Genomic DNA, 18,305 nt, shown 5'->3' with positions numbered 1-18,305 from the left:
GGGAGGGTCGTGATCCATTAGGCAAGCGTGGGAGACGTGACTAGGTAGGGGTCTAAGCAGTTGAGCAAGAACAATGCCTTCTGGGGAAAATTCCTCCATACCATGTCGGTGATCTATAGCTAAGATTGTGGCTCAGATTAGGGGGTTTAATCTTTAACCTTTAGACCTAGCCGGTGGCAGCAACTGGTCCTTCCACTGACCTCATCTGGCTGACTTTTAACTTTTACTTCCTCCTTTTCTCCAAGCACAGGCTCAGAGAAGGGGGTCTTCTTCCTCAGTATAATTTTGTGATATCAATAACTAAAAGGGTTGGGGACAGAGCCATTCAAGGAGGAGAGTTTTATTATGCCATTGAAGCTAAACTGATACTAATCCAATTTAGACTGATACAATTTTAGGATGTTAAATGCAATCCCCATGGTAACTACAAAGAAAATAACTAAGAAATAAATAAAAAAAGGAAATGAGAAAGATTTAAATATTTCACCTCCCAAAAAAAATTAAACACAAAAGAAGACAGTAGTACTGGGGGGACCAAAAAAATCTATAAGGCATACAGAAAACAAATGCAAAATGAAAGAAGTCCCTCTTTATCAGTAATTACTTTAAATGTAAATGGATTAAACTCTCCAAACTCTCGCTATAAAAAGACAGAGATTGGCAGAATGGATTTAGAAAGCCAAATTCAACTATATGCTCTCTACAGGAGATTCACTTTAGATCCAAATATAAATAGGTTGACAGTGAAAGGGTGGGCAATGATATGCCATACAAACAGTAACCAAAAGGGAGCAAGAATAGCTATACTAATATCAGAAAAAATAGGCTTTCGATCAAAAAGGTTACAAGAGGAAAAGGACATTATATATTAATCAAACGCTCAATACAGCAAGATATAATAATTATAAATAATTATGCACCTAATAATCATCCATCAGAATATTTATATCTTACATCAGGAAGATTGCTGCTGGCTCGTAGTCGCTTCCAGCCTGCACGTGTTGCTTTTGTTGGAATGATGGTCATATGTGGGAGCTCAGTATCAAGAGTGCAGACTTAAGACCCTTTGGCTCATGTTTTTCCCACAGATACTTACTTTTCCTGAAATTTATTTGGGTGTACCACATGAGGTGGGATTAACTTTTATTTCCAGTCACAGGGTGAGCCCGCATCCCAGCCTACTTCCACCATTCTGCGAGGTCACCATGTCATAGCCTAAGCTCTCGTGTGTTGTTGTTATGCCCATTGTTGTGTGTACTATCAGCCTGTTCCAGCACCAAAACCAAAACTGATTTTATTGTTTTTTTTTTTGTTTGTTTGTTTTTTTGAGATGGAGTTTCACTCATGTTACCCAGGCTGGAGTGCAATGGCGCGATCTTGGCTCACCGCAACCTCCGCCTCCTGGGTTCAGGCAATTCTCCTGCCTCAGCCTCCTGAGTAGCTGGGATTACAGGCACGCACCACCATGCCCAGCTAATTTTTTGTATTTTTAATAGAGACGGGGTTTCACCATGTTGACCAGGATGGTCTCGATCTCTTGACCTCGTGATCCACCCGCCTTGGCCTCCCAAAGTGCTGGGATTACAGGCTTGAGCCACCGCGCCCGGCCCTGATTTTATTGTTTCATTTGCACTTGATAGCACAAGTTTTCTCATCACTCTTTATTTTTTATTTTGCTCAACTACTCTTGCTTTTACTTCCAAATAAAACTTGGATTCATTTTGCAAACTCCTGTCTACAAAAAAAAGCAAAAAAGATTTCTTGGAAATTTTGATTAAAATTACATTCAATTATAGAATTTAGAAATAACTGATATTTTTAAATATCAGTTTAAGATAGTGGGATGGCTTCTTATCCAAAACAAGGCTTGTTTCTCCAATATATTCCTTAAAAAAAAAAAATTGAGTTTTTTCCCTGAGTCCTGTACATTTTTATTCAGTTAATTCCTTGAGTTTTTGTTGTTTTTATTGCTAGTGTAAATAGCATTTTTTCTGCAACATTTTCTAACTGGTTGTTAGTGATAGAAGAATATCAATAACTTTTGTATATTGAGGACTAAGTTCTGGTTTTCTTATCTTGCCTATATTCCTATCTAAGGGGTCTGGAGAATCATGCCCTACAAACTGTCGTTCTCGTCAGATGGGTTTTATCTAATGCTATATGTCGTGACTTACTTTCCAGTCTGACTCTGGCATAACATTACGTGACAAAGAAGAAAATCAAAATATTTTACCCCCAAACATGTTTCTTTGCCACATTTTGAAATGGCCCTGCAAAGCCATCCTTTATTGGGGAAAATTTCATATGTAAAGAATCTCTAGTAACATAGCTGGATCTTTTTCTCCCAGGCCCTCCCAATCCTGAAGAGATTAAGAGTCTAGCACGTTTTAAAGATCTGAATAGGAAACATTTGTCATCTATTGTTTCTAAGGGCAGCCACTATAAGACTTCAAAAGAACCTTGGTCTCCACAATCTTTTATCTTAACCTGAACATTTCCTTTCTATTAATCCCAGGTCTTTAGACAAACTCAACCAATTGCCAACCAGAAAATGTTTAAATTTTCCTATAGCCTGGAAGCCTCCCCTCCCAACTTTGAATTGTCCTGCCTTTCTGGACCAAACCAATGCATTTCTCAAATGTATTTGATTGATGGCTCATGCCTCCCTAAAATGAATAAAACCAAGCTGCACCCCAGCCACCTTGGGCACATGTCTCAGGACCTCCTGAGAGCTGTGTCACAGGCCATGATCATTCATATTTGGCTCAGAATAAATCTCTTCAAATATTTTACAGAATTTAACTCTTTTCATTGATAATATATTTATCCAAGTGACTCACTAAATTCATTGACCTTCTCTCCTCTGCTTTCTCTCTCTCTCTCTCTTTCACTTTAAAAAAAAATCTTTGTTCATTTGATTTTCTGGGTAGACCATCCTATCTTTAACAAGGACAGTTTTGTCTCTTCTTTTCCAACATTTATACTTTGTTTCTTTTTACTTTCTTATTGCATTGGCTTCCAACACAACACTGAATAGTGGAGTAAAATCAGCATTCTTTCCCCCACCCCGTTTTTTTTTATGCACCTAATAACCATCTAATAAGCATTATCCTTCTCGTGCAGGAATTTTTAACCCAGGGTTAGATCTATATGAATGGAATCCCCAAATTCCTGGACGTAATTTCTGTATATGAGTATCTATGCATTTCTGTAAGGTGACATTGTCTAGACACTTCAAAGAGTCCAGGACCACAAAGATAAGAATCTCTATTTTGGCTTTTCCTGTAAAATATGATGTGAGCTCTTGATTTGAAATGTATATCCTTTATAATGTTATTTCTACTCCCAAATTTCTTGCTAGGTTCTACCTTGTCTGGTGGTGTTGTTGCTTCTTAATTAGAAATGGCTGTTTTGGGGATCTACTGAAGCAATTGCATATTTTCTTCTTCTTATGTTGATGTGACATTAACATATTCCCTAGTGTTTGTGGCATCACTGTATTTTTAACCAACTAACTTCCTATTATAGTTCTGGTATAGTGGCCCTTAACATACTATTGGATCTTAGTTTTTAAGATTGGCTAGGATTTTTGTGATAATGTTATGGGATCTTTAGGGTGTTACTTTTCTGGCCTGAAACCTCTGTGGCTGGTGGCACCTTTGCCCAAGTTCTTGTCCTGTGTGCAGGAAGAATGAGGCACGCAGACAAGTGGAGGGTGAGCAACACTGAACATTAGGACAGCTCACAGGAGACCTGCAGGGGGCAGCCCCTCTCTGTAGGCAGGTTGTCTTGTCAAGTGCTCAGCTCTCAGCAGAGAGGAGGCCCTGGAGAAGGTGTCTCCTCTCTGCAGACAGGGCATCCCGACTAGTGTGCAGCTCTCAGCGGAGAGGAGGCCCTGGAGAAGGTAGCTCCTCTCTGCAGCTGGTCGTCCCACCCTCTGCCCTGCTCTGAATGAGCCTGGGGCTTTTATGGGGCTCAGAGCGGGGAACTGTATGCTGATTGGTCCATGGGCAGCCACGTGCAGACCTAGAGAAAAGCACCATAGTTCCCCCTCCAGTCCATAGGACTGGCAGCCTGGCCCCCAGGCTTCAGGCCTGCCCCAGTGGGAGGGTGGGGCTTCACTGGGGACCCTCTTCTTTCCGCCCAGGAGCCTGTCTGCCTCCTGCAGCCACCCATGGTGCCCAGGCTGCTGGCACCAAGGGGAACCTGCAGGCCAGCACCCAGCTGCCCTCAGCACCCCCCGCAAGCTTCCCCTCCTGAGCTCCTCAGTGCCCAAAGTCTGCAGGGGCCAAAGCAGCAGGGGGCTGGCATGTCAGCATGGCCACAAGCGTGCACACACCCAGCCAGGCTATGGCAGCACCTGGGCTCTGCCCCAACTCTGCTCTGAGATTGGAGCAGGTGTCTGGAGCTGGAAGAGGCTGGGGAGCAGGAGCAGGCACCCAAGCCTACAAGGGCAAGAAGGGCCTTCCCTGGTCCCCCAAGAGTGCAGGGATGCCTGGGTCAGCAGCCCTAGTTTTGGCTGCTGCAGCTGCACCAGAGGTGGGGGGAGGCTCCTGCCTGCTCCAGGGAGCATGAGGCCCGGATCTCAGCCACAACTTAGGCAGCTGCAGTTGTACTCGGAGTTCCCGAACCACCAACCTGGAAGGGGCAGGGCTCCCACTTGTCCCAGCTCCTGCTGGCTCCATGGAGCTTGGCACCTGGCCACGCTCTCTCACCCCAGGCCTTTGCTGGACCAGGGCCTGCATCCCAGGCAGGGGCAACACCGCTGCAAGCTCCCCTTCACCCAGCATGCCACCCTACCCAGCCTCATCGCAGCAGCCCCCAGGGAGGCAGTCTGCGGGGCTGGGGGTGTCCGCCTTTTCCCCGTGCCTTCCCTGAGCAGCTGGCGTGATGGCAGTGGCCACACCAGATGGCCTGCCACTGCCATCAGTAATATTTATAGTGATATTTATCTATAGAGTTACTTTTAGGGATTTCTTTTTAATCGAGCTTTGGTCCTGGGTTATGCCAGGTTTAAAAATGAATTGGGAAAATGTTTGTCTTTTTATGTTCTAAAACAAGTTAAATCGCATAGAAGTGCTAGTCCTTGAAAGTGTGAAAGAACTCACCCACAAACTGCCCAAGCTGGCATTTGGGAAGGGACTTCATTCCTCCCTGGGCCCCAGGCTGGGTGGGTCTGGCCCGGGTCACCTTGTCATTGACGAAGCTGCAGAATCACAGCAACCCTTCAGGGCCCTCTCCTGGCAGCCCCTCCTCAGTTCCAGTGCTAGGACACGCATCCCGTCTGCACCGAGGGGAGGGCAGCACTCAGACCCCTGCATCGCCCCTGGATCTGCATGCTCTGAACCAGGCCCTGTGCCGTTCCACCCAGCTACTGCCAGCCCCACTCTGTGGAGCCAGCAGGCACATGAGGCCCTTCCTGACGGCCTCCTGGAGCTGGAGCTCAGGCCAAGCCACAGGGCACCAGGGAGGACGGACCTGCAGAAAGGAAAACTAGGCTAATCATGGCCATGTCCCCACACTTGACAGCGTCCTCCCCACTCCTTATGAAAGTCCTGTTTAAAGGAATGGAGCCAGGCTGGAGAGTGCCTAGCTCTATAGGGGAGCCCGTGTCAGGAAGCTAGGATCTTTTACCCACCCTCCCCTCTGTGTTGCTTCCGGGGCAGCCCCTGGCAGGGGGCGGGCTCCAGACCGTGGTGCTCCATTCCCTTCCGTGCCAGCGGCCCAACTGCCTACTCCACCCAGCTCTGGAGGGCATGGAGGGGCCTTGAACACCCAAATCCCACCCAGGGCGGGGTGAGAGGGCACAGCCCCCGAGTCCAGATGCTGGTGACAGTGTGCGCCAGGCGCAGACCCTGTTTCCTTGAAGACTGAGGGCAGTGCCCCCAATCCCACCGATATTGTCTGTGCACCTGCCACGGGGAGGGGTGCAGGAGGGGGACATAGGGGCATCTGCAGTGACCCCACGCTCATTGCAGGACTTCAAGGCCACGGCTCCCGCCAAGATGCTCCAGGGTCCGCGCTCCGCGCTCCTGCTCTGGGGAATCCTGGGGGCCATCTGGGCCCAGCAGCAGGAGGTCATCTCGCCAGACACTGCTGAGAGAAACAACAACTGCCCAGGTGCCAGGGGCTGGGGGCCAGGGGCTCAGAGCATGCCGGGGGAAGTTGGGACCGGTGCCCAGGTGCCAGGGGTTGGGGGCTCTGGGCATGCGGGGGGCAGTCAGGACAACCACAGGCATGGAACCAGGAGACGGGGTTGGAATAGCAGTCCCTCCCGAGGCAGGCTCAAGATGGGTCCTGTGCCCCCACAGAGAAGACCGACTGCCCCATCAATGTGTACTTCGTGCTGGACACGTCAGAGAGCGTCGCCATGCAGTCCCCCATGGACATCCTGCTCTTCCATATGAAGCAGTTCGTGCCGCAGTTCATCAGCCAGCTGCAGAACGAGTTCTACCTGGACCAGGTGGCGCTGAGCTGGCGCTACGGCGGCTTGCACTTCTCTGACCAGGTGGAGGTGTTCAGCCCACCGGGCAGCGACCGGGCCTCCTTCATCAAGAGCCTGCAGGGCATCAGCTCATTCCGCCGCGGCACCTTCACCGACTGCGCACTGGCCAACATGACGGAGCAGATCCGGCTGCACGGGAGCAAGGGCACTGTCCACTTCGCCGTGGTCATCACCGACGGCCACGTCACTGGCAGCCCCTGTGGCGGCATCAAGCTGCAGGCCGAGCGGGCCCGGGAGGAGGGCATCCGGCTCTTCGCGGTGGCCCCCAACCAGAACCTGAAGGAGCAGGGCCTGCGGGACATCGCCAGCACGCCACACGAGCTCTACCGCAGTGACTACGCCACCATGCTGCCCGACTCCACCGAGATCGACCAGGGCACCATCAACCGCATCATCCAGGTCATGGTGAGCCACGGGCCACAAGCGCTGACCACTCACCAGGGGCAGCGGCGGGCAGCCCGCCCACTCCAGGCCTCAGTTTACCGGGAGGCCGAAGGAGGCTCGGGGCAGGACCTGGGCCACTCAGGTGTCCCTCGACCCCCACCCAAACTCAGGTCCAGCCACCCCAGAGCTAACCAGCACTTCTGTCTTTTCTGCAGAAACACGAAGCCTACGGAGAGGTGAGTGGACGTCCTTTCCTGCCCGTGCTGACGGCCCCTGACACAGCAGACATGGCCATGCCAGGCTGCCGACTCCTGGCACCTCCAGGCTGGACAGATGAGAGGAGGAGAGGGAGCCCCCTGCTCCATGTTGGACCTGAGGCCTTTGAGTCTGGACAACTGGCTCCCGGCCAAAGCCAGGCTGTTTAGATCCCCTGAGGATCAGCATTAGGGTCACCCACAGAGCACGTGTTACAAGGAGCGGCGAGGGTCCGGCCCCCAGGCGGGCAGGATCCCTCCACCCTGGGCTCAAGGCCCAGGCCTGGCCCACCACGTCAGGGGGGAAGGAACTGGCATCACTGGGGTCCCGGTCTTTCTTCCCTTCTGTTTTCTGTCATGGCTTAAGCCAGCCTTGGTTTTCCAAATCTTGCCTAGAACACTTTACAGAACCAAACTCTCTGGTTTGTCCCTGATAGGGGTGGAGCCTCACAGCGCCCCACATCTGCTCCCTCATCCCAGCCCGGGGTCTCAGGGCATCTCAGCAGCTCCTTGGCTCCTGCTGAGGGTCGTGGGCTACACGTTGTGAGCCCCTGCCCTGCCACCTGGAGACTGTCCCACCCATGTAAACGTCTGTCTCCGCTTCCTCGTTTCAGTGCTACAAGGTGAGCTGCCTGGAAATCCCTGGGCCCCCTGGTCCCAAGGGCTACCGTGGACAGAAGGTAAGATGCCCAGACTGCCCGTGGGATCTGCTCACTGGGAAGCCCCTGATTTATTTTGAAATCCACATTTAAGGCCAGCTGTGCCTCAAATGGTCTCAAGACTTCTGACCCTAGAGAAACTAAAATTCTTTTTTTGTCTAATTCCTTTTAAATGGTATATTGAGAAAAGTAGAAACTTTTAAAAAATTATTAAGATATGCCATTAAAATGCTTTTGTAAGCAAGCATATTCAAGTAAGTAAATAAAATGTGAGATGCATTACAGTTAATAATATGATTGCTCATTAATATGAATGAACCTCTTTTGTGGTTTATTACATAAGTAGTTTTAGGGAGTCTGGGAATGTCCCTGCGTTTTGTAGGGCTATTGGCCTCACAGGGTTGTGGGGTGTCCCTTATGCTGTGCTGAGGTGCAGGATCCGAGCAGTAAAGAGACAGGACACTGAAGAACTGGGGAAGAGCATCTGGACTCAGAGCGCCACGCCACCTATGATATGAGCAGGGTCAGGCAAGGCCCTGAATACGCAGAAATATCTGTATTTATTAGGTACAGACAGGGGGAAGGGTCCTAAGTCAGGTCATCATCTATAGGCTTAGTGATAGGGCATACATAATCATGTGAGTCACAAGCGAGGGGGCCACCCCATTATGTCACCTGGGCAGAGAGGGGGCCGTGCCATGCGCAGTAGTAGAGGGTCGTGTACAGAAAAGGGGTCCACCCCCATTAGGTCACCGAGGCAAGGAGGTGGGCTGTGTGCAACGGGTGTCGTGCGCAACACTTCTTATCTCGGGCTGGAGATGTCAAAGGATTTCTAATAGAAGGATACTGTAAGCCAATGCAGTGGGAGCTGACAGACTTGTGCTCTTCTCTTAAGATATTTATGGGAGGATGATTTGCGCTAGCACAGAAGTGAGAAAAGACTGACAGGGTGTACAGCCACTGTGACTGCTCACACCAGAGGGATTCTTCTCCCTCGGTTACTTCCAGGATCTCAGGCCTGAGGCCTACTTTCCATAGGAACTGGATGCAAGGTGCTACAACTCCTTTATCAGGAGGAGAGGCTCCTGCTCCAAGCCTGCCGTACAGCGTATGCCCTTTCAGGCAGGGACGCCACCGCCTGCGTCTCTGCTTCTTGTCCTGGTCCGGCTGTTTTCCCATGTACTGCTTCTGTTCTGTGACTACTCTAGGCATTCCTCCTACTACAAACTACTATATGGTTACATGGAAGGATTCTATAAATTAGCACTAAATGTGTCAGTACAGTTCCAACTACAATACCTATATGATCATATAGAAAGATTATATGGAACTAAGTATGTTAGGTATAGGTATTAAATATGATTATATAAGCTAGATATAACAAGCAGTAAGTTATACTTCAGGCATGAATTCTATAAACTAATATATGATTATATATAAAGGATTATATAAAGGAAATAGCTGAGTAATAACACTATAAACTAAGATATTCCTCATGCACTAATTGTGCCTGGGGTCTGGACAGTTCTTCTTCCTCGGTGCCCATGGAGGGTGTTACCCACACGTTTTCCTAACAGAGGTACATAAAATAAAATCCTTCCAAAACTCACTAACAGAGTATGTGAAACTCCAATAATTCACATCTGTCAAAAATTATAAAGAAAGGCACAGGAGGAGAAAGCACCTTCTAAGGAGAAGACATAAGGAACTGGCCATTATAGAGGAAGTTATTGCTAAGAAGCTGCATGTTTTTCTAAATTTGGATGACAGCTGTCTAAACCAGTAGGTTTCTGGATGTACTTTCTCCAAGATGAGACATCTCCAGGCTGCAGGCCAAATCCTGCCACCTCCTTCCCTGGCTTCTCCAATCCTGGCAGCAATGCCTACCCCACCACAGCTGGGAATGAATTTGCCACTTGGGGCAGCCTTGGCTGCACAGAGCAGTGCAATGACCTGTCCTGTGGGCAGGGCCACTGGAGGCTGCCACAGGGATCACTAGTGGTTAGAGTTTGAGGGGTGGCAAGGTGCCAATGGGAGCCCAGGACAGAACACAGCTGTGCTGTTCCAGAAGCCTCTGCCCACCTCACCCCCTGCCCTGAGTGTCCTCCCTTTTCTTCCCTTCGATCTCTTAATTCCTCCCCTTTCCTCTCTTCCTCTTTGCACTTAAATTGGGAGCATATCAATAAATAGATGAATTTATTTAATAAAATTCTGTGTCATAGGTTAAAATTTTAATTCCAAGGGAGTGTAAACTTTATGTGGTTTTCTGAAGTCCTAATCTGTCTAAAGTGACTTAGACAGCTACCAAGGAACAGACTTAGATAAAGGAATTAATTTTTGTAGTGATGAGACCTGAGCATCACTGGAGAATTGGAGGCCAGTGTTGGCTATGGTCACAGCCACTGGGTGCAGAAGGCACCCCCCAAGGGCCAGGTACCCCCAACCCCAGGCTGCTGTTCTGGCTCTGTCTTGCAGGTGGTTTTCTGGGAAGCTTCCCCTAGAGCTGGGAGAAACGAATCAAAGCAAGCTCGAGTCTGACAGAGGCTGGGCCCCTGGGGAGCAGCTGACACCACGACATCTCCACCTGGGTGGGGTCCCCACCTGCCAATCCTGCCTTGGTTTACCCTTTTCTCTGTTGTCTGCTTTTAGGGTGCCAAGGGCAACATGGGTGAGCCAGGAGAGCCGGGCCAGAAGGGAAGGCAGGTGAGTGTCCTTGCCCCACACCTGCCTGCCTGCAGCCTAGTGCCCCAGGGATGGGCTCACATGGCTGCTTTGTCCTTCACAGGGAGACCCTGGCATTGAAGGCCCCATTGGATTCCCAGGACCCAAGGTGAGTGTGCTCAGCGAGGTCCTGGCTCCACCCTGCGGCCCCAGCACTGCCAGGCAGGCTCCCCCGAAGCCCAGCCTCAGCCTCAGCCATAGCACCTACCACCCTCCTGCCAGCTACCAAGGAACAGAAGCGCCTCGATAGCTTGATGGCTGCCCCAAAACCCAGCCTCTGGCCCAACTCCATGCTCAGCCTCCTCCACAGACTCTTTGTCGAGAACTCCGGATGCCAGCAGCCCCCCGAGTACCCCCCTCAGCCTGCAGGGCCAGCCCTTCCCTTCCTGTGTCTCGCAGAGCCCCTCACTAACGCCCCTCTCTCCTCCTGCCCCCAGGGCGTTCCTGGCTTCAAAGGAGAGAAGGTGAGGCTCCTGCGCTAATAAACCTGAGACCTGCGGCGCCTTGGCCCAGACCAGACCCACCTCACAGTGTCTGCTGAAGCCCGTCATTGCTCCTGGGGCACCAGGCTGGGCTTTACTCAGTGGTAGCTTTGGGGGTTTCTGGGGGGTCCTGTGGCCTCGAGCTTGGCCCCCGCAGAGACAGCAATGCCCATGATGCTTTGAGACACCGAGCTAACCGCCCCGGCCTTCCTCCTACAGGGTGAATTTGGAGCCGACGGTCGAAAGGTAGGCTGGCTGGGTGGGCAGAGCCCCTCGTTTCTGCTGCTCAGAGGGCAGAAGGACCGGGGCTAATGGAGTCCCCTCTTCCTTCTCTCTCCAGGGGGCCTCCGGCCTGGCTGGCAAGAATGGGACCGATGGACAGAAGGTAGAGGGAGCCTCGGGCTCACAGCTGGGCCTCCAGCCTCTGCAGAGCCCTCAGATCAAGTCTGACCTATCAGCTTACACACACTTGTGTGCACACACACGAGCACGCTCACACATGCACACACACACACACATGCATGCACATGCACACATACGCACACAAACACCCACACACACATGCACACGCACACACGTGCATGCACACACCCACACATCACACACATACATATGCACACATATGCACACACACGCCCACATACACGTGTGTGCACACAAACACCCACACACCACACACATGCACACGCACACACACGTGCATGCACACACCCATACACATCACACACACATATCACATACATGCACACACGCACACACACCCACAAACACATGCGTGCACACAAACACCCACACACATCACACACACATGCACACACATGCATGTGCAAACACCCACACACCACACACACAGACACACATGCACATGCACACACACGCACATGCACACAAACACCCACACACATACATGCACATCACGCACACGCACACGCGCATGCACACATCCACACGCATCACACACATACACACATGCACACGCACACACACGTGTGCACACAAACATGCACACACATCACACATACACATATGCACACGTACACACATGCCCGCCAACACACACGCACGTGCACACATGCACACACACACACAGTGCGGGGTAACTCCAGCTTCTAGGCTTCACCAGCCTGCATCTAATTCAAGGCTGCATGTCCTGTCTTGGGGCGGTTCCACAGCTGCCCACAGAGGCCAGCAACAAGCCCACCTCCTCCTGGTGGAGCCACAGGAGAGCCCCACCGACTCCTTCCAGGGCTCCCTGTGGGAACATCCTCTGTGCCCAGGGAGCTCTAGCTCTGCCCTCGGGGATGGCATCAGCCACTTTGCCTCCCGGAGACGGCTCAGCAGCCGTGGCCTCAGTGTGCACCCCATGTGCCGGGAGGGGCGCTGCAGTCCCAAGGTGTGCAGAACCTGCCTAGGCCCCAGAGCCCTGCCCTGAGACTCCTCCCGCCCCCTTCTTCTTCAGGGCAAGCTGGGGCGCATCGGACCTCCTGGCTGCAAGGGAGACCCTGGAAACCGGGTAAGGGCCGCTCACACCCCTCCTTCAGCCTTGGCTCTGGGGGCATGGGTGCCTCGCAGAGCGGAAGAATGGCCACAGCTGCCATGGGAGCTTGAGTTTGCCCTGCACCCCAGCACTCCAAGCCCAGCATTCTTTCGGGTCGGGGTTATGTGAGGAGTTCCCCCTGGGAGCTGCACCCCAGCACCCCAAGTCCAGTATTCTTTCAGGTTGGGGTTATGTGGAGTTCCCCCTGGGAGCTGAGGCATCCCAAGCTTCAGTGTCTGCACAGCTCCATTACCCTGAACAGCAAGTCCGGGCCTGGCCTCTAAGAGAGGGTGGGAGGTGCCTCTCGGGCTGGGACACAGGGCCTCGGGCCCTTGCTGTGAGCCGGGCTCCACCTCTCACTTCTCTCTCAGGGCTCCGATGGTTACCCGGGGGAAGCAGGGAGCCCCGGGGAGCGAGGAGACCAAGGTGGCAAGGTAAGTGGCCTTCCCAGGGTGCAGGCCGGCCGGGCCGGGTGGTCACCAGCCTCCAGGGGCCTCCCTGACCCCAAGAGGGGCCTCCTGGAGGCAGCCCCAGCTGAGAAGCTAAGCAAAGAAGGCATTTCCCAAAACACTGGCCAGTGAGGAGTCAATGGCTGTGAGATGCTGGGGGTGCCCACCCAGGGCAGGGGTACCCAACCCGGGCACCATCAACTTGCTTCTCACCCGGGGCTGCTCATCCAGCTTGGGGAGCTCCACAGCTGCCCACCTAGGACTCAGTAGCAAGCCCACCTCCTGGGTGGAGCCCCAGGAGGCCCCTCAGCATCTCCCGGAGCTCCCATGGAAATGCTTTCTGCGCCACGGGGGCTCTGTCTTCCTAGGCTGCCTGCAGTGTTGCCCTGTCCCTGGCTGTCCCAGGATCCCCACAGGTGGCTTTTCTCTGGGAGCTCTTGGACCTAGGGCCACCCACTTCCTGTCCACCTTCCCTCAGCCTGAGCCCAAATCTGGCTGAGTCCACTGTACAGATGCACTGAGGCCCTGCCCTTGCCCACACTCTGCCCTCTGCCAGCATGGAGGGTCCGGCAGCCCTGCCAGCATCTGGCATCTCGGATGAAGCCCCAAGCCTGACCATGGGTCCTGCGCTGGGTGTCCTGCACCCCCTTTCACTGCCAAAAACGTCAAACTGATTCTGCAAACCCTTCCAGGGGGAACCTGGCCGCCCAGGACGCAGAGGGCCCCCGGGAGACAGCGGGGCCAAAGGAAGCAAGGTGAGCTCCTCTGTGTCTGCCTACAGCTGAGCTGGCCACACTCACGCCCATGGCCTGGGTAGATGGTCACACTGGCCACCATCTCTGCTGTCACCATGATGCCCCTTGGGCTCTGAGGACATGGAGAGGGACAGGAAGGATGGGCCACGTGCCCTGCCACCAGCCCCTCCAACCTGTGCCCTCCTCATGAGGCCGAGCCAGCTCCAGGGAGCCCTGCAGGGCCCCCACGTGCCCAGCAAGCAGGTTCTGCTGAAGACAGCAGGGGCTTCACGCCACACACCAGGCGTGACTGCATCTCAGGGCCCAGCATCAGGCCCTGCCGTGGCCCCTGCCCCTGCGTGACTATGCTGCCCCTTCCATCCCCAGGGCTATCAAGGCAACGACGGAGCCCCAGGAAGTCCAGGCCTGAAAGGAGCCAAGGGCGGGCCCGGGCCCCGCGGACCCAAAGGCGAGCCCGTGAGTCCCTCCTGCCCCTGCCTCGGGCCCTGAGCCCCTGCACCCCCTGCAGCTTGAAGAGGGCCACAGGGAAGGGCACCAAGCTGCAGGCAGGACCCCCAGCTGGCCAGCCACAGCCACGCCCCCAACCCGAGACATGGGACTGGACCACCCCACAGAACCCCAGGGCTGCATTTAGAGGGGAGGCCCAAGTGGGTCCCCCATGGTGTTCCCTAGCCCAGCACCAGCTGCCCAGAGCTCCCTGCAAGGGGTGGGCATGGCCCGTCCAGTGCTGACCCCTCCACTCGGATAGTCCAAGCTCGGGGCCTGCCTGGGAGTGACTGGAGTGACTGGACGGCACCATGTCCCCGCCGGGCCCCAGCCCATCACCTCAAACGCCACTCCCAGGACATCCAGCTCAACCCGGAGCCTCCCCGTATCATTTCTAAGTCCTCGAATGGGCGGGAGGCACCCAGCAAAGGGAGGAGGGCTGGCAGCAGAGCCCAGTGCAGGCTGAGGCCGTCGGAAGGAGCCCAGAGATCCAGGTCTCAGGTCCCAAAACCGGAGCCTCCTGGAGAGAAGGGGGCACCAGTCCCAGCATGGCCCCCAGCAAGCCCCCCACCCTCTGGGGTCTCTGGGCTTGGCTGCAGCCCCCTCCCTCACCCACACGCCTGTTCTCTGCAGGGGCGCAGGGGAGACCCCGGCAGCAAGGGCAGCCCAGGCATCAATGGCACCAAGGGGGAGAAGGTGAGTCCCTGCTGGAGGCACTGCGGGGTACGCCGTGCTGCCCGCGGCCCTGCTGCTGAGGGCCTAGCCCCATTCCCCCTGAGAACAGAGCTCCAGGGCCTCACCCTCTGGGGTCACTCCCTGCAGAGTCTGGGAACGCAGCCCTGAGATCCCCACGCCCCATTTCCTGCTGAGGGAGCTCCAGCACCCGCCAGGCACACCCCACACAGCTGTGCAGGCACTGCTCACCCCTGGCCCACGGAGGAACCACTTACCCCGGGGCCCCTCCCCCGCCCCTGGACACACCCACCTCTCACATGGACCCAGGTCCAAGGCCTCAGCTGAGACCCACGGGGCCTCCTGTCCCTTCCCACAGGGGGACCCTGGCCCTGAGGGGCCCCGAGGCCTGGCTGGAGAGGTTGGCAGCAAAGGAGCCAAGGTAGGGGGATCAATGGGGGCTGCACCCCAAGGTAGGAGGAGGCCGCACCCTAAAGTGCGGGGAAGGGCTGTACCCCCAGGTAGGGGGGTCAATGGGGGCTGCATCCCAAGGTAGGAGGTGGCTGCACCCTAAGGTGGGGGAAGGGCTGTACCCCCAGGTAGGGGGGTCAACGGGGGCTGCACCCCAAGGTAGAAGGAGGCTGCACCCTAAGGTGGGGGGAAGGGCTGTACCCCCAGGTAGGGGGGTCAATGAGGGCTGCACTCCAAGGTAGGAGGGGGCCACACCCTAAGGTGGGGGGCCGAGGGTGGCTGTACCCCCAGGTAAGAGGGTCAACGGGGGCTGTACCCCAAGGTAGGTCTGTACTCCAAGATAATGAGGGAGGGGGCTGCACCCCAAGGGAAGGGACCCGGGCAGGGGTTGTACCCCAAGGTAGGTGGGAGCTGCACCCAGAACCTGCTCCATGCAGTGTGGCAGGGCTGAGGGTCAGGAGGAGCCACAGCCTCCAGGAGGGTCATGGGGGCCGGGGCCAGACCTGCCTCACACCCCAGGCCCTGCCCGTGTCCACAGGATTGATTTCGGGGTCTCCAAGATACTGCTGTCAGTCAAGAGGACCCCAACCTCCTCCCTTTTCTTCCAGGGAGACCGAGGCTTGCCTGGACCGAGAGGTCCCCAGGGGGCTCTTGGGGAGCCGGGAAAGCAGGTCAGTGCAGGACGCCTGTGGCCCCAGGCTAGCCGTGAGGCCCATGCCCTCTGATCCCACGGTCCATTCCCTTTTTGTGGCACCACTTGGGTCTCCGTATCCGTGGGGGGCAGACTGGTGCCAGCCACTGTCCCCGTAGCAAACCCAGGCAGTAGGTTGTGGCCCCAGAAGTAAGCGCCTGCTCCCTCAGACCCTGAGAACCTCATACCCACCCTCAGCCCCAGCCCCTGGTCCTGCCCTCAAGGATCTCGGTTGGGGAGTCATGGGCAAGGCGGTGGGCCTGAGGGCCTGGACGGGCCAAGGGGAGAGGAGGAGCTAGGACCCTCAAGACAGGGATCCATAGTCCCCCAGGGGGCCGGAGGAGCTGGGGCCACGTAACCTGGTAGTCAGGGCTGGACAGGGCATGTCAGGCCGGTCTCTGCCTGTGCTGACTTCTGAATTTCTCTCCTGCCCTCAGGGATCTCGGGGAGACCCTGGTGATGCAGGGCCCCGTGGAGACTCAGGACAGCCAGGCCCCAAGGTATGTGCCCCTCCCCCCAGCAGGATGTGTTGGGGGCTCAGGGCAGCTGCCGGAAGACCAGGACCTGGGGTCCAGCTTGAGGGGCTCTGTTGCCTGCAGACAGGCCTTCAGCCGGGCCCATGCCTCCTGTTCTCAGCTCTGGAGTGAGGGGTGCATCGGTGGGGTGGGGCCAGGGAGCCCTCCCGGCTCTCCCCATCAGCAGTGAGCCTTGGGTGCAGGCGGGGCAGGACCTGAGGGCAGCCTCTTGGCGCGAGCCGGGCTCTCCACGTGTGTGGGCCGGCGGCAGTCCTGGGCCTCTAGGCACGTCCAGCCCCCACTGGAGGTGGAAGGGGCAAGGCTGCCAGGCCCCTGCTCACACCAGCCCTGGACAGCACCTCAGCCCCGTTCCACCCCAGTGTGCACCAGGACCCTGCCCAGCACAGCCGCCCATCCCTCCCCCATCCTATGACCACACTGACCCACTCAACCTCCTCTTCCAGGGAGACCCTGGCAGGCCTGGATTCAGCTACCCAGGACCCCGAGGAGCACCCGTGAGTCTCAGGCTGGGATGGCAGCTCCCAGCAGGGGGTGGATATTGTACCAAGGGCCCTGGAGGTTCCTGGTAGTTCCCTCAAGGCCTCAGAAGAAAGTGAGGTCCCTCCTGGGGGTCGGAGGGGCGAGAAGCCTCTGGGTGACTCGGTGAAGGACAGGGCCAGCCCGGAATCAGGAGAAGAGTGCGGCTCAGAACGCAGCTCGGAGGCCTCGCCCAGAGTGTGCCTGTGGGGTGGGGAGCTGGGGCTGCAGGAAGGTGCCGGGAGGGAGGAAGGAGCGCTGGGATCTGAGGCTGAGCCTCCCTGACTTCTTTTTGCTTCACAGGGAGAAAAAGGCGAGCCCGGCCCACGAGGCCCTGAGGTATGTGCCGGTCCCGGCCACCTGTGCCCACCTGGGGTGGGGGTCTGCATGCCTGCCACTGTGGCTGAGAACACACTGCCACGGATGGTCTTGGCTCCCCAAGTCCCAGCCATGCCACCTGTGCTGAGCTCTGGGGGAGCTGCCAGCCACCAGCTGGTCCCTTTCCAACCAAAGTTCAGGCTTTGCCGAAAAAAAAACACATAGATGTTGCCATTTAAAGGACCCCAAAATGCCAGATTGATCTTTCCACGTAAAAAGCACACTGGTGTCCCTGGTAGAGGCAGCTCCTCCGTCCCAGGCTAACATGTGTCCCCTGTCACAGGGAGGCCGAGGCGACTTTGGCTTGAAAGGAGGACCTGGGAGGAAAGGAGAGAAAGGAGAGCCTGTGAGTGTCGTCATCCTGAAGCCCACAGCAGCTGGACAGAGGCGGGGAGGGGCCCTGAGGCTAAGCAGGCGCCTCAGAGTGTGGGAGGATGCCAGGCAGCTTGGCCCCAGCCATGAGCACCACTCCCACCTTCCTGAAGAGGATGGCTGGCTCAGGGCCTCCTCCCTCCACCCGCCCTCACTTCCAGCATTCCCCCAGGGTTCCCTTCCCCTCCCCCATACAGCATCTCCCCCAAGGGTCCCCTCCCCTGTGACCCTCCCACTACATCCCCCAAGGGTCCCCTTCCCGGCAGCACCCCCCTCCACCACCACACGGCATTCCCTGCAGAGCAACCCCAACACAGCATCCTCTTAAGGGTCCCTTCCCCCTAAAGATCCTCCCACATAGCATCCCCCTCAGAGTTCCCACACACAGCATTCCCCAAGGGTCCCTTCCCCAGTGTGGCACACACAGCATCCCCCAC

At 55.5% G+C, this 18,305-nt stretch overlaps 1 protein-coding gene across 1 annotated transcript in view; it reads left to right on the top strand.

Annotated features, from left to right (window-relative positions):
- Positions 1-18,305, top strand: part of COL6A2 (collagen type VI alpha 2 chain) — a 33,544-nt gene that overhangs the window by 7,063 nt on the left and 8,176 nt on the right. The window contains exons 2-21 of the mRNA XM_032277236.1: positions 5,979-6,120; positions 6,312-6,910; positions 7,105-7,125; positions 7,758-7,823; positions 10,452-10,505; positions 10,588-10,632; positions 10,961-10,987; positions 11,225-11,251; positions 11,346-11,390; positions 12,465-12,518; positions 12,914-12,976; positions 13,684-13,746; positions 14,113-14,202; positions 14,866-14,928; positions 15,284-15,346; positions 15,984-16,046; positions 16,504-16,566; positions 17,046-17,096; positions 17,422-17,457; positions 17,780-17,920. Coding sequence (XP_032133127.1) covers positions 6,006-6,120; positions 6,312-6,910; positions 7,105-7,125; positions 7,758-7,823; positions 10,452-10,505; positions 10,588-10,632; positions 10,961-10,987; positions 11,225-11,251; positions 11,346-11,390; positions 12,465-12,518; positions 12,914-12,976; positions 13,684-13,746; positions 14,113-14,202; positions 14,866-14,928; positions 15,284-15,346; positions 15,984-16,046; positions 16,504-16,566; positions 17,046-17,096; positions 17,422-17,457; positions 17,780-17,920 — 1,749 coding nt within the window. The 5' untranslated portion in view covers positions 5,979-6,005. The remainder of the gene's footprint in view (positions 1-5,978; positions 6,121-6,311; positions 6,911-7,104; positions 7,126-7,757; positions 7,824-10,451; positions 10,506-10,587; positions 10,633-10,960; positions 10,988-11,224; positions 11,252-11,345; positions 11,391-12,464; positions 12,519-12,913; positions 12,977-13,683; positions 13,747-14,112; positions 14,203-14,865; positions 14,929-15,283; positions 15,347-15,983; positions 16,047-16,503; positions 16,567-17,045; positions 17,097-17,421; positions 17,458-17,779; positions 17,921-18,305) is intronic.

Source organism: Sapajus apella, unplaced genomic scaffold (genome assembly GCF_009761245.1).
Source record: "Sapajus apella isolate SASKATOON/1434 unplaced genomic scaffold, GSC_monkey_1.0 scaffold8, whole genome shotgun sequence".
Taxonomy (NCBI): domain Eukaryota; kingdom Metazoa; phylum Chordata; class Mammalia; order Primates; family Cebidae; genus Sapajus; species Sapajus apella.
This window is presented reverse-complemented; position numbering and strand designations above follow the sequence as displayed.